The following is an 18,402-nucleotide window of genomic DNA, read 5'->3' on the forward strand; positions in this document are numbered from 1 at the left end:
TAGAGTTAGAGAGGGTTGCGGGCTGCCAGGTGGGGGCTGAAAATGTAACTGGGTCTTCCGGAAGAGACGACAGAGCTCTTAAACACTAAGCCGTCCCTTCAGCCGTGAGTGGTGTTTATAAAGCCCTTATTCTTCTAAGCACTGAGTCTTGGCCTGAGTACTACCCATGAGCTCGTTCACTGCAATCAACCATGTTGAGCTGCATACTGTTGGCGGTGTTACCGTTCTTCCCACTGAGCAAAAGAACCCCAAGGCTTAGGGATGTTGCCTAGGAGCTGGTAAGTGAAGTCTCCGGAGTTACGATTCTAGGATGCCTGAGTTCAGTCTGCGGTACTGTGTCAGTGCTGGACCTGAATCCCTTTGCACCTCCATGAGGGAGGCACCTGTTGCAAGAACAACATCTTCACTGTGTTCAGGAACCAGCCTCTTCCTGCTTGAGAGACCCTCAACCCACCAGGCTCTCTAGCCAGGGAACAGCCGGGGGCTAATGAACACAAAATAGAGACAGAGGACACAGAAACCAAAGAAAGGTGGTTGAAATGGGTGCAAGACCCAGCATCCTGTTTCTCTCATAGATAATTAAATGGCCCGTACTTGGCAAGAAAGCCTCCCGAGAAGATTACAAAGACCAGGGACTCATAAAGGGCTCGTGATAAATGCAACTACGTAAGCTGTAAAACCCTTTGGTGGCAAACGTCACAAGACAAATGGGAGCCGGGTGGCGCCTCTCCAGTGACGCCTGTAGTGTTAAATCACACCAAATGCTCTTGTCCTAACACCCAGTAGGGGTGAGCTGAGGCCATGGCAGTTGCCTCACAGGCAACCCAAAGGCGACGCGAGAGCTGTCTTGTCTTCTCCCCGTCCACCCCTAGAGGGCAGGAGAGCATCACGGATCCCTTAGTGCCTAATAACATTTGAGAGGGAACCTCAGGCCAATCAGGAGACTTTAAAGGATGTTCCCGGTTAGGCTTCTTTCAAGCGCCAAAGATCTTTTTGGAAGGACATTGTCTGTCCTGTAGCTTGAGTTAACTGCTTTCCAAATAAAGGAAATGTTAACCGAGGAGACTGGCCCTACAGTGGCCACTGAGCTGTTCACCCTTCTGCCATGTTTGCTTCACCTGTTCCTCATTTTTCATCCTGACAGAGGATTCCTCCCCACTATGGCAACTGACCAAAGAAGGACAAACCACCCTCAGCACGAAGAAGGCCCCTTTCAGAGCACTCCTGGCCACAGCCCTCACTGCCTCTAGTAATCCGGGTGAACATCTGTGTGTGCCCAATATCCGGCCCAGACTGCTCCCTGGTGTGGCTGTCTGAGCAGGCTGTTATCCTCAGAGCTGGGATTCTTCCCTTTCAGCGGGGTCTCCCCGCACACGCATGCTCGCAAACAGCCACTTCCCACCGGGCCAGCTTGAGAGAGCTGTCGGCTCAGGAGCCTCCATCAGCAAGAGGATAAAAGGAGGCTCGGCGGTGGCGCACACCTTTAATCCCAGCACTCAGGAGGCAGAGGTAGCCAGGTCTCTGTTAGTTCAGGCCAGCCTGGTCTACATAGAGAGTTTCAGGCCAGCCAGGGCTCAAAGGAAAGGGGAGGGCTGGGTAAAAGAAAGCCTGCAGTCCACTTTGGCTTTGGTGGACTTGGGGAGTAGAAGTGAAAACCGTGGTGTGTATCCTGGTACCCCATTAGCCCACCTGTTCTGTCCTGGAGTCTTTGCATGTAGCCCCATGTGTAGTATTCAAAGATATCTCCCTCTCTCTCTCTCTCTCTCTCTCTCTCTCTCTCTCTCTCTCTCTCTCTCTCTCTCTCTCTCCTTGTTATACAATGTTCCACCTGCATGTAAGCCAGCAGACCAGAAGAGGGTACCAGATCTCATTATAGATGGTTGTGAGCCACCATGTAGTTGCTGGGAATTGAACTCAGGACCTCTGGAAGAACAGCCAGTGCTCTTAATCTCTGAGCCATCTCTCCAGCCCCTCAAAGATCTTTTAAGTTAGAAAACCAGCGCCCTTCAACCAGATCAGCAAGTTTAGGTGTTATAATTTACTTGTATAGCTTGTTAGTAAAAGCAAACGGGGAAAGAAAAGAGAAAGTAATTTTATAAAGCTCTTGCTTATTTGTCTTTTTCTGAAAAGAAAGAAGTTTAGAGTGTACCAGGCCTGGGGACAGAGCACCTGCCTGGCAAGCACGGGGCCCTGCATTCAATGCCCAGTATTGCAAAACAGCAATAAAACAAAGCATTCCAATTCCTGGATCCTGCAGACTAGGACCAAGAGTTTACGTAAGAATGTCAGGGCTGGAGTCTACTTCTTTTATTGTGTGTCAATCATAACATTTCAATTCTGGCTTCTTGTCATTGTTGCTTAGATTGATTTTATGTGTATGTGTGTGGGGCTGAGAGTATGTGTAGCATGTTCCTGTAGGCACACATGGAGGCCAGAAGAAGATGGCAGATCCATGGAAACTGGAGTTACCAGCAGTTGTAAGCTGTGGGTGTGGGAACCAAACTCAGGTCTCCTGCAGGAGCAGCAGGCTCTCAACCACTGAGTATCTCTCTAGCCCCTTTTATCCTGTTTTTAAAAGTAACATTTGTTGGACCGGGCAGTGGCGGCATGCACACCTTTAATCCCAGCACTAGGGATTAGGCACTAGGCAGAGGCAAGTGGATCGTTATGAGTTCAAGGCCAGCCTTGCCTACAAAGTGTGTCTAGGAAAGCCAAGGCTGCTCAGAGAAACCCTGTCTCAAAAAAAAAAAAAAAAAGCAAAACAAACAAAACAAAACAAAACAAAATCCAACAACAACAAAACCCCTAAAACTAAAACAAAAAAACAGGCTGGGCATAGTGATGCACACCTTTAATCCCAGCACTCAGGAGGCAGAGGCAGGCAGATTGATGTGAGTTCAAGGCCAGCCTGGTCTACAAAGCAAGTCCAAGACAGCTAAAGCTACACAGAGAGACCCTGTCTCAAAAAACAAAAACAAAAAAACATTTGTGGGGGACTGGAGAGATGGCTCAACCAGTAAAATACATTGGGCTGGTTAGTGTTTGTGAACTTAACCCAAACAAGAATTGCTTCCATCAGGTTGTCATGTGGCCATGTCTGTGGGGTATATTCTTGGTGGCTACTTGAAGAAGAGGGCCTATCCACTGTGTTGCCACCGCTGGGCAGATGATCGTGGACTGAACAAGAAAGCTGGCTGAGCAAAACACGGAGAGCAAGCCAGTAAGCATCGTTCCTTCCTGGTTCCTGCTTTGCTCCCGCCTCGGGCTGTTGCCCTGTTGTCCCTCGATAACGGATCCTAACCTGCAAGGCATCCCAAGCCCTTCCTCCCCAAGTTGCTTTTGGTCAGTAAGGGGGAAATTGGTACCAGAAGTGGGGGTGTTGCTGTGATGATCCTATGTTGGCTTTGGAAGTTTAGTGAAAGGATTTTGGAGCTTTGGGCTAGAGAAGGCTGCTGAGTGCTTAAAGCTCAATGAGACGTTGTTGGAAGCCACGAGAGGGAAATGCTGAGAAAGTACAGATGGTGGAGGCCTAGCTTGCGATGTTTCACAGGGAAGTAAAGACTCTGCTGCGGCTATTCATGCGATACTGGATTAAGAGTCTGTGGAAGTGAGACTTTTGCTGTCTTGGGCCAGTGGATGCTGGTGAGTGAGAGCTGAGAATTCAGTTGGGATCGATAGAGATCAGCACCATGGAGGTAAGATCTGGGATGCAGTTCCTCGGCATCAGGACACAGAAGCTATGACTTAGTGGGGGTGGGGCAGGGGTGGGGCAGGGGCTGAAGCTTCATATCAAGCTGGTATCAGAACTTAAGCAAATACTGTGTCTCCTACGTGGTGCTTTTTGGTTGGTTGGTTGGTGTGTTTGTTTATTTCAAGACAGGGTTTCTCTGTGTAGCCTTGACTGTCCTGGATTCACTTTGTAGACCAGGCTGGCCTCGAACTCACAGCGATCTGCCTGCCTCTGCCTCCCAGGTGCTGGGACTCAAGGCGTGCGCCACCACAGCCCAGCGGTGCTGTGTTTTGAAGGGCTGAAGGGGTCATGGAGAGAAACCAAAGCACAGAACTATGTGGCCTGAAGCAAGGCCAGGAAGCCATTGGTTAAAGGGCAGCTTCAGTTGCAGTACAGACCCGGATAACTGGAGACGATGGGGCTATGAGACAACTGCAGCTGCGGGGTGGAGCTGGCCAGAGCCTTCAAGATGAGCTGCGTGTGATGAATAGCAGAGCAGCAAAGTGGCCCAGCCTTTGGGGACCTAGAAAGTTGTGACCCTGAGACATCTACTCTGTTGGATTTTGACTTTTCTTTTTGTTTGTTTTTCCCAGACAGGGTTTCTCTTGTGGTTCTGGCTGTCCTGAACTCGATTTGTAGACCAGGCTGGCCTTGAACTCACAGATATCCACCTGCCTCTGCCTCCCGAGTGCTGGGATTAAAGGCGTGCGCCACCACCACCCGGCTTATTTTGCCTTTTCTTAAGCGTGACTTTTTTTTTTCCAATGTCCTGGTTATTCCCTTTGGAGTAAGAAAATTTTATAGGAACACAGTTGAATGACTAGATATTTTAAAGAGACTTTGATCTTTTTTTAAAGATTTATTTATTTATTTATTATGTATACAATGCTCTGCCTGCATGTACACCTGCACACCAGAAGAGGGCACCAGATCTCATTATAGATGGCTGTGAGCCACCATGTGGTTGCTAGGATTTGAACTCAGGACCTCTGGAGGAGCAGTCAGTAGTCTTAACCTCTGAGCCATCTCTCCAGCCTAAGACTTTGAACTTTTTTTTTTTTTTTTTTTTTTGGTTTTTCAAGACAGGGTTTCCCTGTGTAGCCTTGATTGTCCTGGACTCACTTTGTAGACCAGGCTGGCCTCGAACTCACAGAGATCTGCCTGCCTCTGCCTCCCGAGTGCTGGGATTAAAGGCCTGCGCCACCACCACCGGACACTTCGTCACTTCGTTCTTTCAACTGAATTTTGTAAAGACTGTGAGGTGTTAAAAATTATATTTTGTTTTACATCATGACTTTGACATGAGATCTTGGGGATCAACAAGAAAGGAAAGGTTATGGTTTAACAGTGATGTGTTTGTGTGTGTCAAGTTCACAAGGTTTCAATTGTGCTGGTTAGTTTTTGTCAACTGGCACAAATAGTCACTTTAGGAGAGAGGCTCTCAATTGAGGAATTGTCCTCCATCAATTGGCCTCATTTGCATGTCTGTGGGTCATTTTCATGATTAACGATTGCTGTGGTTGATGCCACCCTTGGGCAGGTGGTCCTGGGTTGTAGAAGAAAGTAGGTTGAGCAAGCCATGGAACATAAACCAGCATAGTGCATTCTTTTATGATCTCTGCTTCAGTTTCTATCTCCAGGTTCCAGCTTTGGCCGTAATCCTTAGGACAAGCAAACCCTTTCCTGTCCAACTTGCTTTTGATCAAAGTGTTACATCACAGCAGCAGAGAAACAAACTAATAAGCTGACTCTCAGAAATTATTTTCTGACCTCCAGATGCATGATAAGGTATGCACATGACTACACACACACACGCACACACACACAAAATCAATCAATAACAGGGTTTTTGTTTTGTTTTATTTATTATTATGTATACAGTGCTCTGTCTGCATGTACACCTGCAGGCCAGAAGAGGGCATCAATTCACATTATAGATTGTTGTGAGCCCTCACGTCATTACTGGGAATTGAACTCAAGACTTCTGGAAGAGCAGTCAGTGCTCTTAACCTCTGAGTCATCTCTCCAGCCCCAACAGTTTTAAGAGTAACATTTATCTAATTACACATGGAAACATACTTAAAAATCTAAGCCAGACCTGACCTGGTGGAGAGCCCAGGGCTCAGGAGGCAGAGGGAGGCAGACCTCTGTGAGTTTGAGACCAGCCTGATCTACAAAGCGATTCCAGGATAGCCAAGGCTACACAGAGAAACCCTGTCTTGGAAAAAGAAATAAGCCAGACATGGTAATTCATAACTCATGTCTGTAATCCCGGCATTCAGAGGGTGAGTGAAGATGATTGTGATAACCTGAAGGCTGGCCAGTCTTGGTTACACACACACACAAAAGTACTCCCCCACTCAAGTAACCTCTTTTATATTTTCTTTTTTTCTTTTTTCTTTTTTATATATATATTTACAAAATAAAAGTCACAAGAGCAGTTTTTAAAGTCCAACAGGAGCCGGGCGGTGGTGGCACACGCCTTTAATCCCAGCACTTGGAAGGCAGAGGCAGGCGGATCACTGTGAGTTCAAGGCCAGCCTGGTCTACAAAGCAAGTCTAGGACAGCCAAGGCTACACAGAGAGACCTTGTCTCGAAAAACCAAAAAAAAAATAAAAAAATAATAAAGTCCAACAGGAAAGGTATAAAATAGAAAGTCTTGAGGCCAGAAATGGTGGCACATACCTGTAATCCCAGCACATGGGAGGCAGAGGCAGGCAGATCTTTGTGAGTTCAAGGCCAGCCAGGTCTACAAAGTGAGTCCAGGACAGCCAGTACTATTAGAGAAACCCTGTCTTGAAAAATCAAAATAAAATAAGATAGAAAGCCTCTCCTTCTGACCACCAGTAGTAATAATTGATGCAAAACAGTTGTATAATATTAAAGCTCTGTGTGTGTGTGTGTGTGTGTGTGTGTGTGTGTGTGTGTGTGTGTGTCCTTAGAAGGGCTGAGACTCTGTGTAGTATACGAACAATGCCTTTTGAGCTTATTAAGGTCCACTAAAGGTTTTCTCATTTGTATGTGCACAGGCTTGCCTCATTCTTTCTTTCTTTTCTTTTTTCTTTTCTTTTCTTTCTTCTTTCTTTCTTTTTTTTTTTTTTTCGAGACAGGGTTTCTCTGTGTAGCCTTGACTGTCCCGGACTCGCTTTGTAGACCAGGCTGGCCTCGAACTCACAGAGATCCGCCTGCCTCTGCCTCCCGAGTGCTGGGATTAAAGGCATGCGCCACCACCACCACCGGACACTTCCTCACTTCATTCTTTCAATGGCTGCATGGGTCCAGTCTTATAAATGTTCATTGTTTCATTTAAACAATCCCTTTGCTGATGAAATTTCTGTGTTTCCAGTTCTGTTGCTGCTACAGCAGCACTGTAGCAAATATCCCTGTTTCCTTGTCTTGGCCACCTGCACATTTGCACATCTGCAAACTGGGAGCTAAGTACTTTTGCTGCAAGGGCATCTGTATTTAAATATACCACCAACTTCTCCTACAGAGCCCTCCGTATTTATCCATCAAGGTGTGTGTGTGTGTGTGTGTATGTGTGTGTGTAAGTGAATACTTCTGTAAGTCTCACTGACACTGGGGCTTGCCAACACATTCGGCTTTAAGTACTTGAAAGGTTTTAAAAGGCACAGCTTCCTTGTGAATGAGGCTTCAATTGTCTTTCAGTTTCTGGGAACAGCCAGTCCAGAGCCTTTGGGCTGTTTGCGGTTGTTTATTTGTTTACCTTTAAGACAGGGACTCATGTAGCTCAGGCTGGACGACCAGGCTCGATTTATTAAAAGCTAACTTTGAACATCTCATCTTACAGGTGTGTGCTGACACACTCAGCTTAGTTGGCTTTAGGGATCATACACAGGCCTTTGTGTGTGCCAGGCAAGCTCTCTGGCCCCTGAGCTACACCCCTAGCCTGATTTGTCCAGTTTTTTCTGAGGGACCATTCATATCTTTTGTAGCGACTCAAATGAACCGTCTGTAAATTAAGGTACACAAGCCTATGTGTGGTATGCGTGGCAAATACCTTTGTCTCAGCCTTTTTTCTTTTGTTTTTAAATTTAAATTTGGCTTATTGGTTTTGTTTTTGTTTGTTTTACTCACAGGGTTTTCTTGTTTGTTTTGTTTCTTTTTGTTTTTTCTTAAGATTTATTGGAGACACTGTCTCACTGTGTGGGCCAGGTTGTCCTGGAACCGGATCTTCAGCACGGATGACCTTGAACGGATAATCCTCCTGCCTCTGTCTCCCAAATGCTGGCATTGCCCACATTCACTGCCACACGCAAGCGCGAGTTTCCGGTTTACACAAGGTCTTTTTCGTCTTTCTCCACAGTGCCCAAGGGCTGCGTTCTGCTTGCAGAGGCCTAGGCCCTGACGGTTGGGTGATTTATCGCCAGTGCCTTCTCTAATGTTATCATTTTAACTGCATGCTTAGAACTCTGACATGGAATTTATTTACTTATTTTTTTTTTTTTTTTGAGACAGGGTTTCTCTGTGTAGCTTTGGCTGTCTTGGTCTCACTTTGTAGACCAGGCTGTCCTCGAACTCACAGAGATCAGCCTGCCTCCTGAGCACTGGGAGTACAGGCTTGCACCACTGCACTGGGCTAGGAATTTATTTTAGTTTGAAGACTAGGGGTTGGGTGCGGTGGCACACACCTATAATCCCGGCACTTGAGAGGCTGCAGGCAGGGCACATCAAGTTCAAGGCCGGCCTGGACTAGAGTGAGACCTTGTTAAAAAAAAAAAAAAAAAAAAAGAATGAAATAGGGATTTTGTTCAAGTTGTTCCCAGCTGGTCAGCCAGCTGGTACTGTGCTACTGCCCAGGTGGTCCCTTTTCTTTGTAATCTCCCCAATCTTAGCACCACATGGCTCTGTATAGCCTCTGTCCCCAAGATAGCAGAGAATCAGGTCTCTTAGGGGCACAGAGCACCCTGCTCCTCTGCTGGAATCAGTAGCCTTCAGTTCTGAGAGAAAAGTGAGACACTCGTCCAATTCCTTTGAGAGAAAGAATTGTCTTTCTTTATAGGACAACCCTGAAAGAGCATAATCATTCTGCGCCAAGTAGTGACAACCATACCTGGATTCCTGGATAAACGGCACCCACACATGCGCAGAGCGCGCACGCATATGCTGAGCATGCGCACATGCGCAGAGCACACACGCGTGCTGTGTTGATTTTGCTTTGCTCTGGTTTCAGTTTTGGCTGAGACAAAGTCTCAGAAGGTAGACCGCTTGGCCTGGAACTTGCTATGCAGACCAGACTAATCTCGAAGTTGTAGCAATCCTTCTGTATCCGTGTCAGGAGTGTAAGAGTTTGCCACCACACCTGGCTCAGAGACAGCTGTTCCTACGAGGCCCTCTTAGTAAAAGGAACTCAGGGCCTGGCAGCGTGACACATGCCTATAGTCCCAGAACTCAGGAGCTTGAGACAAAACGATCTTGAGTTCCAGGCCAGCCTATGTTACATCATGAGACCTTGTCTCAAAAAGCAAAGAGTGGCCGGGCGTGGTGGCGCATACCTTTAATCCCAGCAGAGCAATCCCAGATTGCTGCCTCGTCTACAAAGAGAGTTCTAGGATAGCCAGGGCTACATAGAGAAACCCTGTCTCAAAATACCAAAAAAGCAAATTAAGAGATAAATACATAAACAATAGCAAGAGCTCCAGGAATATGATGAAGCTCATTCTTGAATATATCAAGTCCTTTACATTGATTTTTTTTTAATTTTAACTGTGCACATGTGAGTGCATTGCGCACAGAGGCCAGAGGAGATGTTGGGACTGGAGTTATAGGAGGTTGTGAGGTCCCCTGCAGGTTCTGGGTACCAAACTTGGGTCCTCTGCAAGAGTGGTGTGTGCTCTTAACCACTGAGCCATCTCTTTAGCTCCTCCAGTCCTTTTAAAACAAACAAACAAACAAACAAACAAACAAACACCACAGCAGTGGTGGCACATGCCTTGAATCCCAGCACTTGGGAGGCAGAGGCCTCTATGAGCTCGAGGCTAGATTGGTCAACAGAGCAAGCTCCAGGATTGCCAAAGCTACACAAGGCTATAAAAAAAAAAAATCCAGAAGAATCCCAAGGTCCAACTCAAGAAAAGCCGAGATAAGCTAACGATGTGTCCTATAAGCATCTTCCAAGTTAATACATGCTCACAAATGTTTAAAAGAATGTTTTCTAGTCATCATTAGAAAGAAAATGTGGGCTTTAAGGTTCTCCCTTGGGAGATGGAGAGATGGTGCAGCGAGTTCTTCCTGCTCTTTCTGGGGACTAGAGTTTGGTTTCAAGCTCCACTTGTCAGGTGGCTCAAAATCACCTGCAATCCATCTTGCCTTCATCTGGTTTCCACAGGTATACACACACACACACACACACACACACACACACACACACACACACTTTTAAAGATTTTTTTTTAATGTGTGTAAGTCTTTTACCTGTACGTGTGTCTCTGCACCACTTGCATGCCTGATGCCTGAGAAGGCAGTCAGCCCTCCATTTGGGTGCTAGGAATTAAACCTGGGTCCTTTGCAATAACAAACACTCTTAACCAATGAGTCAACTCTCCAGCCACCACAAATAAAAGAAATAAAATCTTTGGAAAAACATTTTAAAGGAATTTTCCTAGAATTAGAGGTGGGTATATTGGTTACAGTCCCATCCACTGAGGAGGCCGAGGCAGCCTGAGCAACATCGGAAGAGCTCCTGAGAGAGAGAGGGAGGAAGAGGTGGAGTGAAATAACAGAGAAAGAAGACAGAAAGAGACAAGGAGGGAGGGAGAGAGAGAGAGAGAGAGAGAGAGAGAGAGAGAGAGAGAGAGAGAGAGAGAGATAGAGATCACCCAGACTTAAAAGACCTTGAGAGGGCATAGCCCCAGAGCCCCTGGCATGGTTGGAGGCTGAGGGCTCATTTCTGACAGAACCACACAGCAAATCTGTACATTACTGCCTTCCCACACTTTCTCTTCTGTTTCTCTCCTTGGAGAAGCCTGACAGAACCAGACTTCAGACAACAAAATGTGATCACCACTTTATCTTGTCCCTTACTTGAATTTTTTCAATAGATATATTTAACAGTTGTATTAATAGTTTTTTAAAAAGTCATTATTATTAAATAGATCATTCTGAAAACAGTTTTTAAAAATTATTTTACTTTTTAATGGTTATTTATTTATTTAGAGAAAGAGACTCTCTATTAAGTAGCTCTGGCTGGCCTGGTTGCTATATACACCACACTGGCCTCAAACTCACAGAGATTAGCCTGTGTTTGCCTCCCAAATGCTGGAATTAAAGGTGTGCACCACCACCCTAGATTTTTTTTTTAAAACATGTTTATAGCCATACCCTCACTCCCAGATATTATTGTCTCCTTAAATTGTGGTGGACATTTTTCTTGCCTTCTTCATTGCTGAACTATTTCCTAGTAAATACCTAACAGGGAAGGTGGCCATTGCTGAGAGAGAGGCTGCCGGGCCCTAAGGCTGCCCCAGCCTGCAGACCAGAATGCACAAGGGTGGTCATCACCCTTCGGCCCAGCTCTCTTTCCTCCTCCTGACATTCCAGACCCTGAGCCAGGACAGTATCTTTTTCTGACCACAGCCAAACTGGTAGCTAGGGTCAAAAGGCACAGGAGGCTCCCCGCTTCCTCCCTAGCTCCGTCCCGCCAGGCTGTGATGTCAAGCAGGACACCTGGCCTTTCTGAGGTTACTCTTCTCTGGAAAATGTGGTATACGTTGGGCCAGTGGGTAAAGATGTTTGCTGTGTAAATGTGGCAGCCCGAGCTCAGCCCCCAGAACCCACAGTTGGGGGAGAGAACCAACTGCTAAAAGTCATCTCACTTCCATATGCATGCCATAACATGAATTAAAAGAAAAAATAATTATTTTGTGTGGGTGCAGACTTATATACATGTGTATGTGTGGGCATGTGTGAAGACTTCTTTAATGTGGCAGAGCTTGCCCTAGCTTACATCAGAAGACAAGTTCCTCTCGTCTGACTCCAAACACAAGACCTTTGTTCAGTGTCACTCTTGCTGGCCTCCAAAAATGGCGCATGGAGAGATGATGGCTCCTCAGCAACTAAGAGCACTTACTGCTCTTGCAGAAGACCCAGGTTTGGACCCTGGCACCCACATAGGAACTAACCACTGTAAGTCCAGTTCCAGAAGAGCCGAACCTCCTAATGGCCTCTGCACAGACATACACGCAGGCTAAATACACATATACATTTTTAAAAGGTAAAATAATAGAAATAATTCAGGGGAGGAGTAGACATCCCTATGCCTTCCACCCAGCCCAAAAATACACGGGAAATCTCTCTGGGCTGTGCTGCCAGGTGTCGGCCACTTCCGAAAATATAATTTTACTCCATCCATGTTTTGTCTCACCACACCCAGAATTTGCCTGTCCCCCATGGAGCCTCATCTACTGTCTACCTGAGTATCCAAAACCCCAAAGACAGGCTGTGGAGGAAGGCAGGGCCCATTTGCCTAGAGGTGCTTTGGTCTAGCTGGTCACAGAATGACACACCCCACTGAGGAGGGAGTGGCAATTACCTTCAGCTGGCTTGGGGGATGCGTGCAGCCTTTTCTTTCTGTCCACTGTGGGTCTAAGAAGAGAGACACCCTCCTGTGGACCCCAGGCCCGCCAGCCACTGAGTGACCAAGGCCCAGCATCCCACCCGCAGCTGTGTCTGCGCAGCTGCAGTCATGGATAGATTCCGAATGCTCTTCCAGCACCTCCAGTCCAGCTCCGAGTCAGTGATGAACGGCATCTGCCTACTCCTGGCGGCCATCACGATCAAGATGTACTCCTCCTTTGACTTCAACTGCCCCTGCCTAGCACGCTACAACGCCCTCTATGGCCTGGGCCTGCTGCTCACACCCCCTCTGGCCCTCTTCCTCTGTGGTCTCCTGGTCAATAGGCAGTCTGTGGTGGTGATGGAGGAGTGGCGCCGACCATCAGGGCACCGGAGGAAGGACATGGGCATCATCAGGTGGGTCCCACAGACCTCTCTGCTGCCCAGGGCGGCTCACATCAGGTATACTCTTCCTTGACAGCTAAAGGTGTTCTGCTCAGTTTCCAGTTCCCGTCTGGAAGTGTGTGTGTGTGTGTGTGTGTGTGTGTGGTGTGTGTGGTGTGTGTGTGTGGTGTGTGTGGTGTGTGTGTGTGTGTGTGTGTGTGTGTGTGTGTGTGTGGTGTGTGTGTGTGTGTGGTGTGTGTGGTGTGTGTGTGTGGTGTGTGGTGTGTGTGTGTGTGGTGTGTGTGGTGTGTGTGTGTGGTGTGTGTGTGTGTGTGTGGTGTGTGTGGTGTGTGGTGTGTGTGTGTGGTGTGTGTGTGTGTGTGTGTGTGTGTGTGGTGTGGGGGGGGGAGGTTTTGGGTATTGAACTCAGGTCATCAATCTTAGCAAGTGACCCCACCTGCTGACCCATCTTGCTGGTCCTGAAAACATATATTTTTGTTCCTCTCATTTTTTTTTCTCACCTTTCCAGGCCACTACTGTAACTCTAAGAATGATTGGGAGCCTGGCGTGGTGGTGCACACCTTTAACCGCAGCACTCGGGAGGCAGAGGCAGGCAGATCGCTGCGAGTTCGAGGCCAGCCTGGTCTATAAAGCGAGTCTGGGACAGCCAAGATAACATAGAGAAACTCTGTCTCAGAAAAAAAAAAATAATCAGATTTCCAAGAATTACCCAGGTCACATTAGTCCCATTGAATGCATAGAAGGCTTTTGTTTCTTTGTTTTATTTTGTTGTTTGTTTGTCATGCATGCAGCAAGAGGCAATGGTTTATTTGAAGGCGCTATTTCCTTTCTTGAAAGCTTCCTGAAACAAGCGCCTTACCTGCTGCAGCCCTGTCCTCAAGGTCTGGCAATATGCATACAAACTGGCTGGTAAAGCTCAGCGGTTCCTAATGCCCACAGGCTGGCGTGGAATACCTACCTGGGGCCGAGATGTGCTCTGCTGAGCCCCTTGCAAGTAAGGCGTCTCTAAAGCCACTTTCCTCTGCCCTGGCATGCTCCTGCAGCAGACCTGCTTTCCAGAACAATGAAGCGTTGACACACCTAGAACTCAGGCGGAATGCTTGCCTAGAGTGCGCGAGGGCCTGGGCTGGACCCCAGCACTGCATCCTCCAGATGGGATGGCACACTCCTGTAGTCCCAGAACTCAGAAAGAGGAGGCAGGGGGACCAGAAGCGAAACGTTACTACACAGAGACTTCAAGGCCAAACTGGGATGTATAAGGCCATATTGGGGTGTGTGTGTGTGTGTGTGTGTGTGTGTGTGTAAATCCTAGCCAAGCTCTCACAGCCAGGAAGTGGCCACTCTGCCAGTCCGGTCCTCACCGACCGTCCCTGCCTGCTGCATGCCCACTGAGTCCTCTTTCTCTGCTTGCAGGTACATGTGTTCCTCTGTGCTGCAGCGAGCCCTAGCCGCACCCCTGGTCTGGATCCTGCTAGCTCTCCTTGATGGGAAGTGTTTTGTGTGTGCCTTCAGCAACTCCGTGGACCCTGAGAAGTTTCTGGATTTTGCTAACATGACCCCCAGCCAGGTGCAGCTCTTCCTAGCCAAAGTGCCCTGCAAGGAGGATGAGCTGGTCAAAAACAGCCCTGCACGCAAGGCTGTGTCTCGATACCTCCGGTGCCTGTCACAGGTAAGTGGGGTCCTGCCCAGGCCTTGGTCCCTCGTAGATGTGGTGCTGGCTAGTTTTAATGTCAATTTGATACAAGCTAGGGTCACCTGAGAGACTCTGAATTAAGAAAATACCTTCATAAAATGAGGCTGTGGGCAAGCCTGTCAGGCATTTTCTTAATTAGAGATTGACGGGGGAGGGCACAGACTATTGTGGGGGTGCCATCCCTGGGATTTGTGGGTTCTATACAAAAGCAGGCTGAGCAACCATGAGGAGCAAGCCAGTAAGTAGCACCCCTCCTTCCATGGCTTCTGCATCAGCTCCTGTCTCCAGGTTCCAGTCCTGTCTGAGTTCCGGTCCTGGCTTCCTCCAACCAAGGACTACAATGTAGCAGCGTGATCCAAATAAGCCTCTTCCTCCCACCAGGCTTTGGTCATGATGTTTCATCACAGTAATAGTAGTAACCCTACTGAGTCAGAAATCCTGTGTGGCTTTGAGGTTGGTGCTGAACTTGGTCCACATGACTTCCCAAGGATGCTCCTCACTGCTGGAGTCAAAGCCAAGAGCAGGAGCTATAGGGGGAATTGGGACCACTACCCTTGAGAGGTGAACACTGGGCCATTGATACCAGCTTACCCAGAACAGGCAGCAGGTGCTCCTGAAATCCCAGGAGATGGGTGACAGAGGACTGTTGGTATATATTGCAGGACCAGCCTCCTACCCCAGATATACCTAGTTGAAAATAATATAATTGCTAGTTATTGAGTATTTCCACATCAGGCACTACGTTAAGCATTTTCTGTGTTTCGGTGTGTTTAATTCTCAAAACAACTCTTTGAGATGGATACAGTTGTTAGCATCCCATGTTTCAAATGAAGTAATGAAGCTCTGAACGTTTTTTTAGCTCACAAGGCTAAAGTCATGTAACTTGTAACAGGCAGGCCAAGCTCTGGATACACAAGTCATTGGTCCTTATAACTAACTAACTCCTTACATCCTCACCAGATGCTTGGATTCTTCCTGGATACCCTCTCCACTATACCGGAGCATTCACAGCCCCACCCCCACCAATGCCCGTGCTGGTCTGTGTTCCTCACAGAGCGTTTACGAGGCCGTTATACAGAGAGCATCTCCATGACTCCAGAGAGCCCTATGCTCTGCTGGGAAGAGACTAGAGAGGCTCAAGGGAAGCACAGCCTTAAGGTAGGGTGAAGGGGCCAGCACTCTAGGCTCTCCCAAGTTCAGCAGAAAATGCATGGAGTTTGCAGTCAGACTCAGGTTTGCGGCCTAAGTTTTAAGCCACCCATCATGCCTAGCTTATCAAGATGTTATTTTTTTTTTCTTCTGATTCTCGTACATAAAATACTCAGCTTGTCTGGCTTGTTGTGTGTGACCAAATAAGGAGACTGTATAAACGGTGGGAATCAAATCTACAAGTTACAACGATTTTCATGGTTTTGGACCTGGGGAAAACTGCAGCTTTGGAAGACGGAAAGGAGGAGAGCCAAGCAGGTGTGGGCTCCAGCATTGGAGAACAGCTTCCTGTTTCCCCTGACTGCTGGCCTAGAACACTGCCTAACAGCTCACAGCATGTAGCACAGTTGGGAGGATGTATGGGAAATATACATGCGGATGGGTAAAAAGGTAAAAGTGTTTGATGCGTAGGTGAGTGGGCGGTAAACGGCAGAAGAATATGGAGGCGTGAATGGATGGGAGGGTGCGTGGATGGCTAAGAGGAAGAACAAATGAGTGACCAGATGGCACAATGGTGGACATACAGTCAGAGGAGAGGACCGGTGATTGGATGAGTGGATGGCAGGATGGTGACTACGTGGGACATGTATAGAGGTGGTAAAGGATGGAGAAAAAGCAAAGAGAGAGGCAGTGCAGAGTGCTCAGTGTACAACACCAGAGGGCCCCCTGCATCTCACTAACGCCTTCTCGACCTCCAGGCCATAGGCTGGAGTATCACCTTGCTGCTGATAGTGGTGGCCTTCCTAGCCCGCTGCCTGAGGCCCTGCTTCGACCAGACAGTCTTCCTACAGCGCAGATACTGGAGCAACTATGTGGACCTGGAACAGAAACTCTTCGACGAGACGTGCTGTGAGCATGCGCGGGACTTCGCACATCGCTGCGTGCTGCACTTCTTTGAGAGCATGAAGAGCGAGCTGCGCATTCTGGGGCTACGTCGTCGTCGGGATCCAGCCGGGGGAATCCCAGAGTCACAGGAGTCCCCAGAGCCCCCAGAGGGCCTGGATGATGCAAACAGGAAGGCCCATCTGCGTGCCATCTCCAGCCAGAAGCAGGTAGATCACCTCCTGAGTACCTGGTACTCCAGTAAGCCGCCGCTTGACCTCGCAGCATCCTCCAGGCTCTGGGGTCCTGGCCTCAATCACCGCGCTCCTATAGCTGCTCCAGGCACCAAGCTGTGCCACCAGGTCGATGTATAGGGATCAGACAGCAGCAGTTTTCCCATCTCCTTCTTTCCTCAACCCCCACTCCCACCCCCATCTCTTTTTGAGGAAGAGTCACACTTCAGCTGTCTAGCTGATGATGACATGAGCTCCTGGCCTGATATGAATGGTTAGCCTCCTGCCTCAAGCTCCCTTAGTGTTAGGATTACAGGTGTGAGTCACCACTCTCTGATTTCCAAACTTTCACCTCTCACAACGCCCCCCATACAATATACTGGTTCTTCTGATCAGTGGACCAAACTTTGAGTAGCCCCAGTCTGGGTAAATCTGTTGTAGACCTAGGTCATAGACATTGATTCCAAATATTAAAAAATTATCACAATAGTGTCACGTGCCTGATATTTATTCATTCAGTCGTTGTGCAACCTAATGAAAAGGGTATGATTGCCAGCACCCCTTTAAATTTAAATTTTATTTATTTATTGTGTGTGTGTGCGTGCATGTATGTGCGCCTTGGTATGTGTGTAGAGATCAGAGGACAACTTGTACAAGCCATCCCTTTTGTTCTACCACGTCCGTCTCAGAGATCAAACTCAGGCCCTCAGGCCTCTCCACCTCTCTTCACCTCTCCTCTCCCCCTCCTCTCTCTCTTGCACGTGCGTGTGTGTGTGCGCGCGTGTGTGTGTGTGCGTGTGTGTGTGTGTGTGTGTGTGTGTGTGTAAAATATGGTCCCATGAAACTTAGCTGGCCTCCAACTTTGTATCTAGCTGAAGATGACCTTGAACTCCTAACCTTCCCACTTCCTGAGTTCTAGAATTACAGATGTGCACCACTGTGCCTGGCTCTGGAATTTCAGATGTGCACCACTGTGCTTAGCTCAGCATTATACTGGGGATAGGACAAAGTGCGTTCCAAGCGAGCATTTTACCACCTAAGCTACATTAGTAGATTATTGTTTAAAAAAGAAAACTGAGCCGGGTGTGGTAGAGCACGCCTTTAATCCCAGCACTCGGGAGGCAGAGGCAGGTGGATCACTGTGAGTTCAAGGCCAGCCTGGTCTACAAAGCGAGTCCAGGACAGCCAAGGCTGCACAGAGAAACCCTATCTCAAAAACAAAATGAAAAAAGAAAACTGAACCAAAAAGGAGTTGAAGTTGCTCACGGTCACCAGCGTAGGAGTTGGCATTGAATCCCAGGACACCTGGCTCTGGGTCTGTTTTGAGCTATGACACCAGTTTACTCTCTGGGTCTCTGTGATCATCTTCCAATGCTCTTGTTGGGTTTCTTCTTGCTTCTGCCAAGGTTCTCACAGTAGGTTTAGCAAGCTGCGCTTGATAAATTCCTCATGAAAGCCTTAGGTACTGACTCTATGTCACTCTATGTGACTCTATGTGCAGAGTGGCCACTGCACATAGTTTCTATTTCCAGACTGGGGTATAGCTCAGTATGTATTTTGTGTGTGTGTGAAGTGAAGAAGAGTTAACCTGCCTAGCCCCCAGTTCCCAGCAGTTCTGCTTGTAGCTGGCCCAAACGAAGCCTGATCCAGGCTCTTCTAAGCCCAGCCCTCTGCCCTCTGGCTGGCAGCGTCCCCTCCCTCACCTTTCTACCACCATCTCCTCTGCTTGGTGCCT

The 18,402-nt window shown here is 47.9% G+C and overlaps 1 protein-coding gene across 2 annotated transcripts; it reads left to right on the forward strand.

The window, feature by feature from the left end:
• The first annotated feature begins 2,297 nt into the window (after positions 1-2,297).
• CALHM3 (calcium homeostasis modulator 3) lies at positions 2,298-17,148 on the forward strand. Of its 2 annotated transcripts, XM_084763275.1 has the most exons (4): positions 2,298-3,695; positions 12,124-12,722; positions 14,124-14,379; positions 16,311-17,148. In XM_084763275.1, exons 2-4 carry the CDS (start codon positions 12,436-12,438, stop codon positions 16,806-16,808), a joined length of 1,041 nt encoding a protein of 346 aa, XP_084619401.1. In that variant the 5' UTR covers positions 2,298-3,695; positions 12,124-12,435; the 3' UTR covers positions 16,809-17,148. The 2 variants fall into 2 exon arrangements, with proteins under 2 accessions (XP_084619401.1, XP_084619400.1); XM_084763274.1 differs by lacking the exon at positions 2,298-3,695 and having other exon boundaries at positions 10,882-12,767.
• The last annotated feature ends 1,254 nt before the right edge of the window (positions 17,149-18,402 follow it).

Source organism: Acomys minous (genome assembly GCF_964271855.1).
Source record: "Acomys minous genome assembly, chromosome: 2".
Taxonomy (NCBI): domain Eukaryota; kingdom Metazoa; phylum Chordata; class Mammalia; order Rodentia; family Muridae; genus Acomys; species Acomys minous.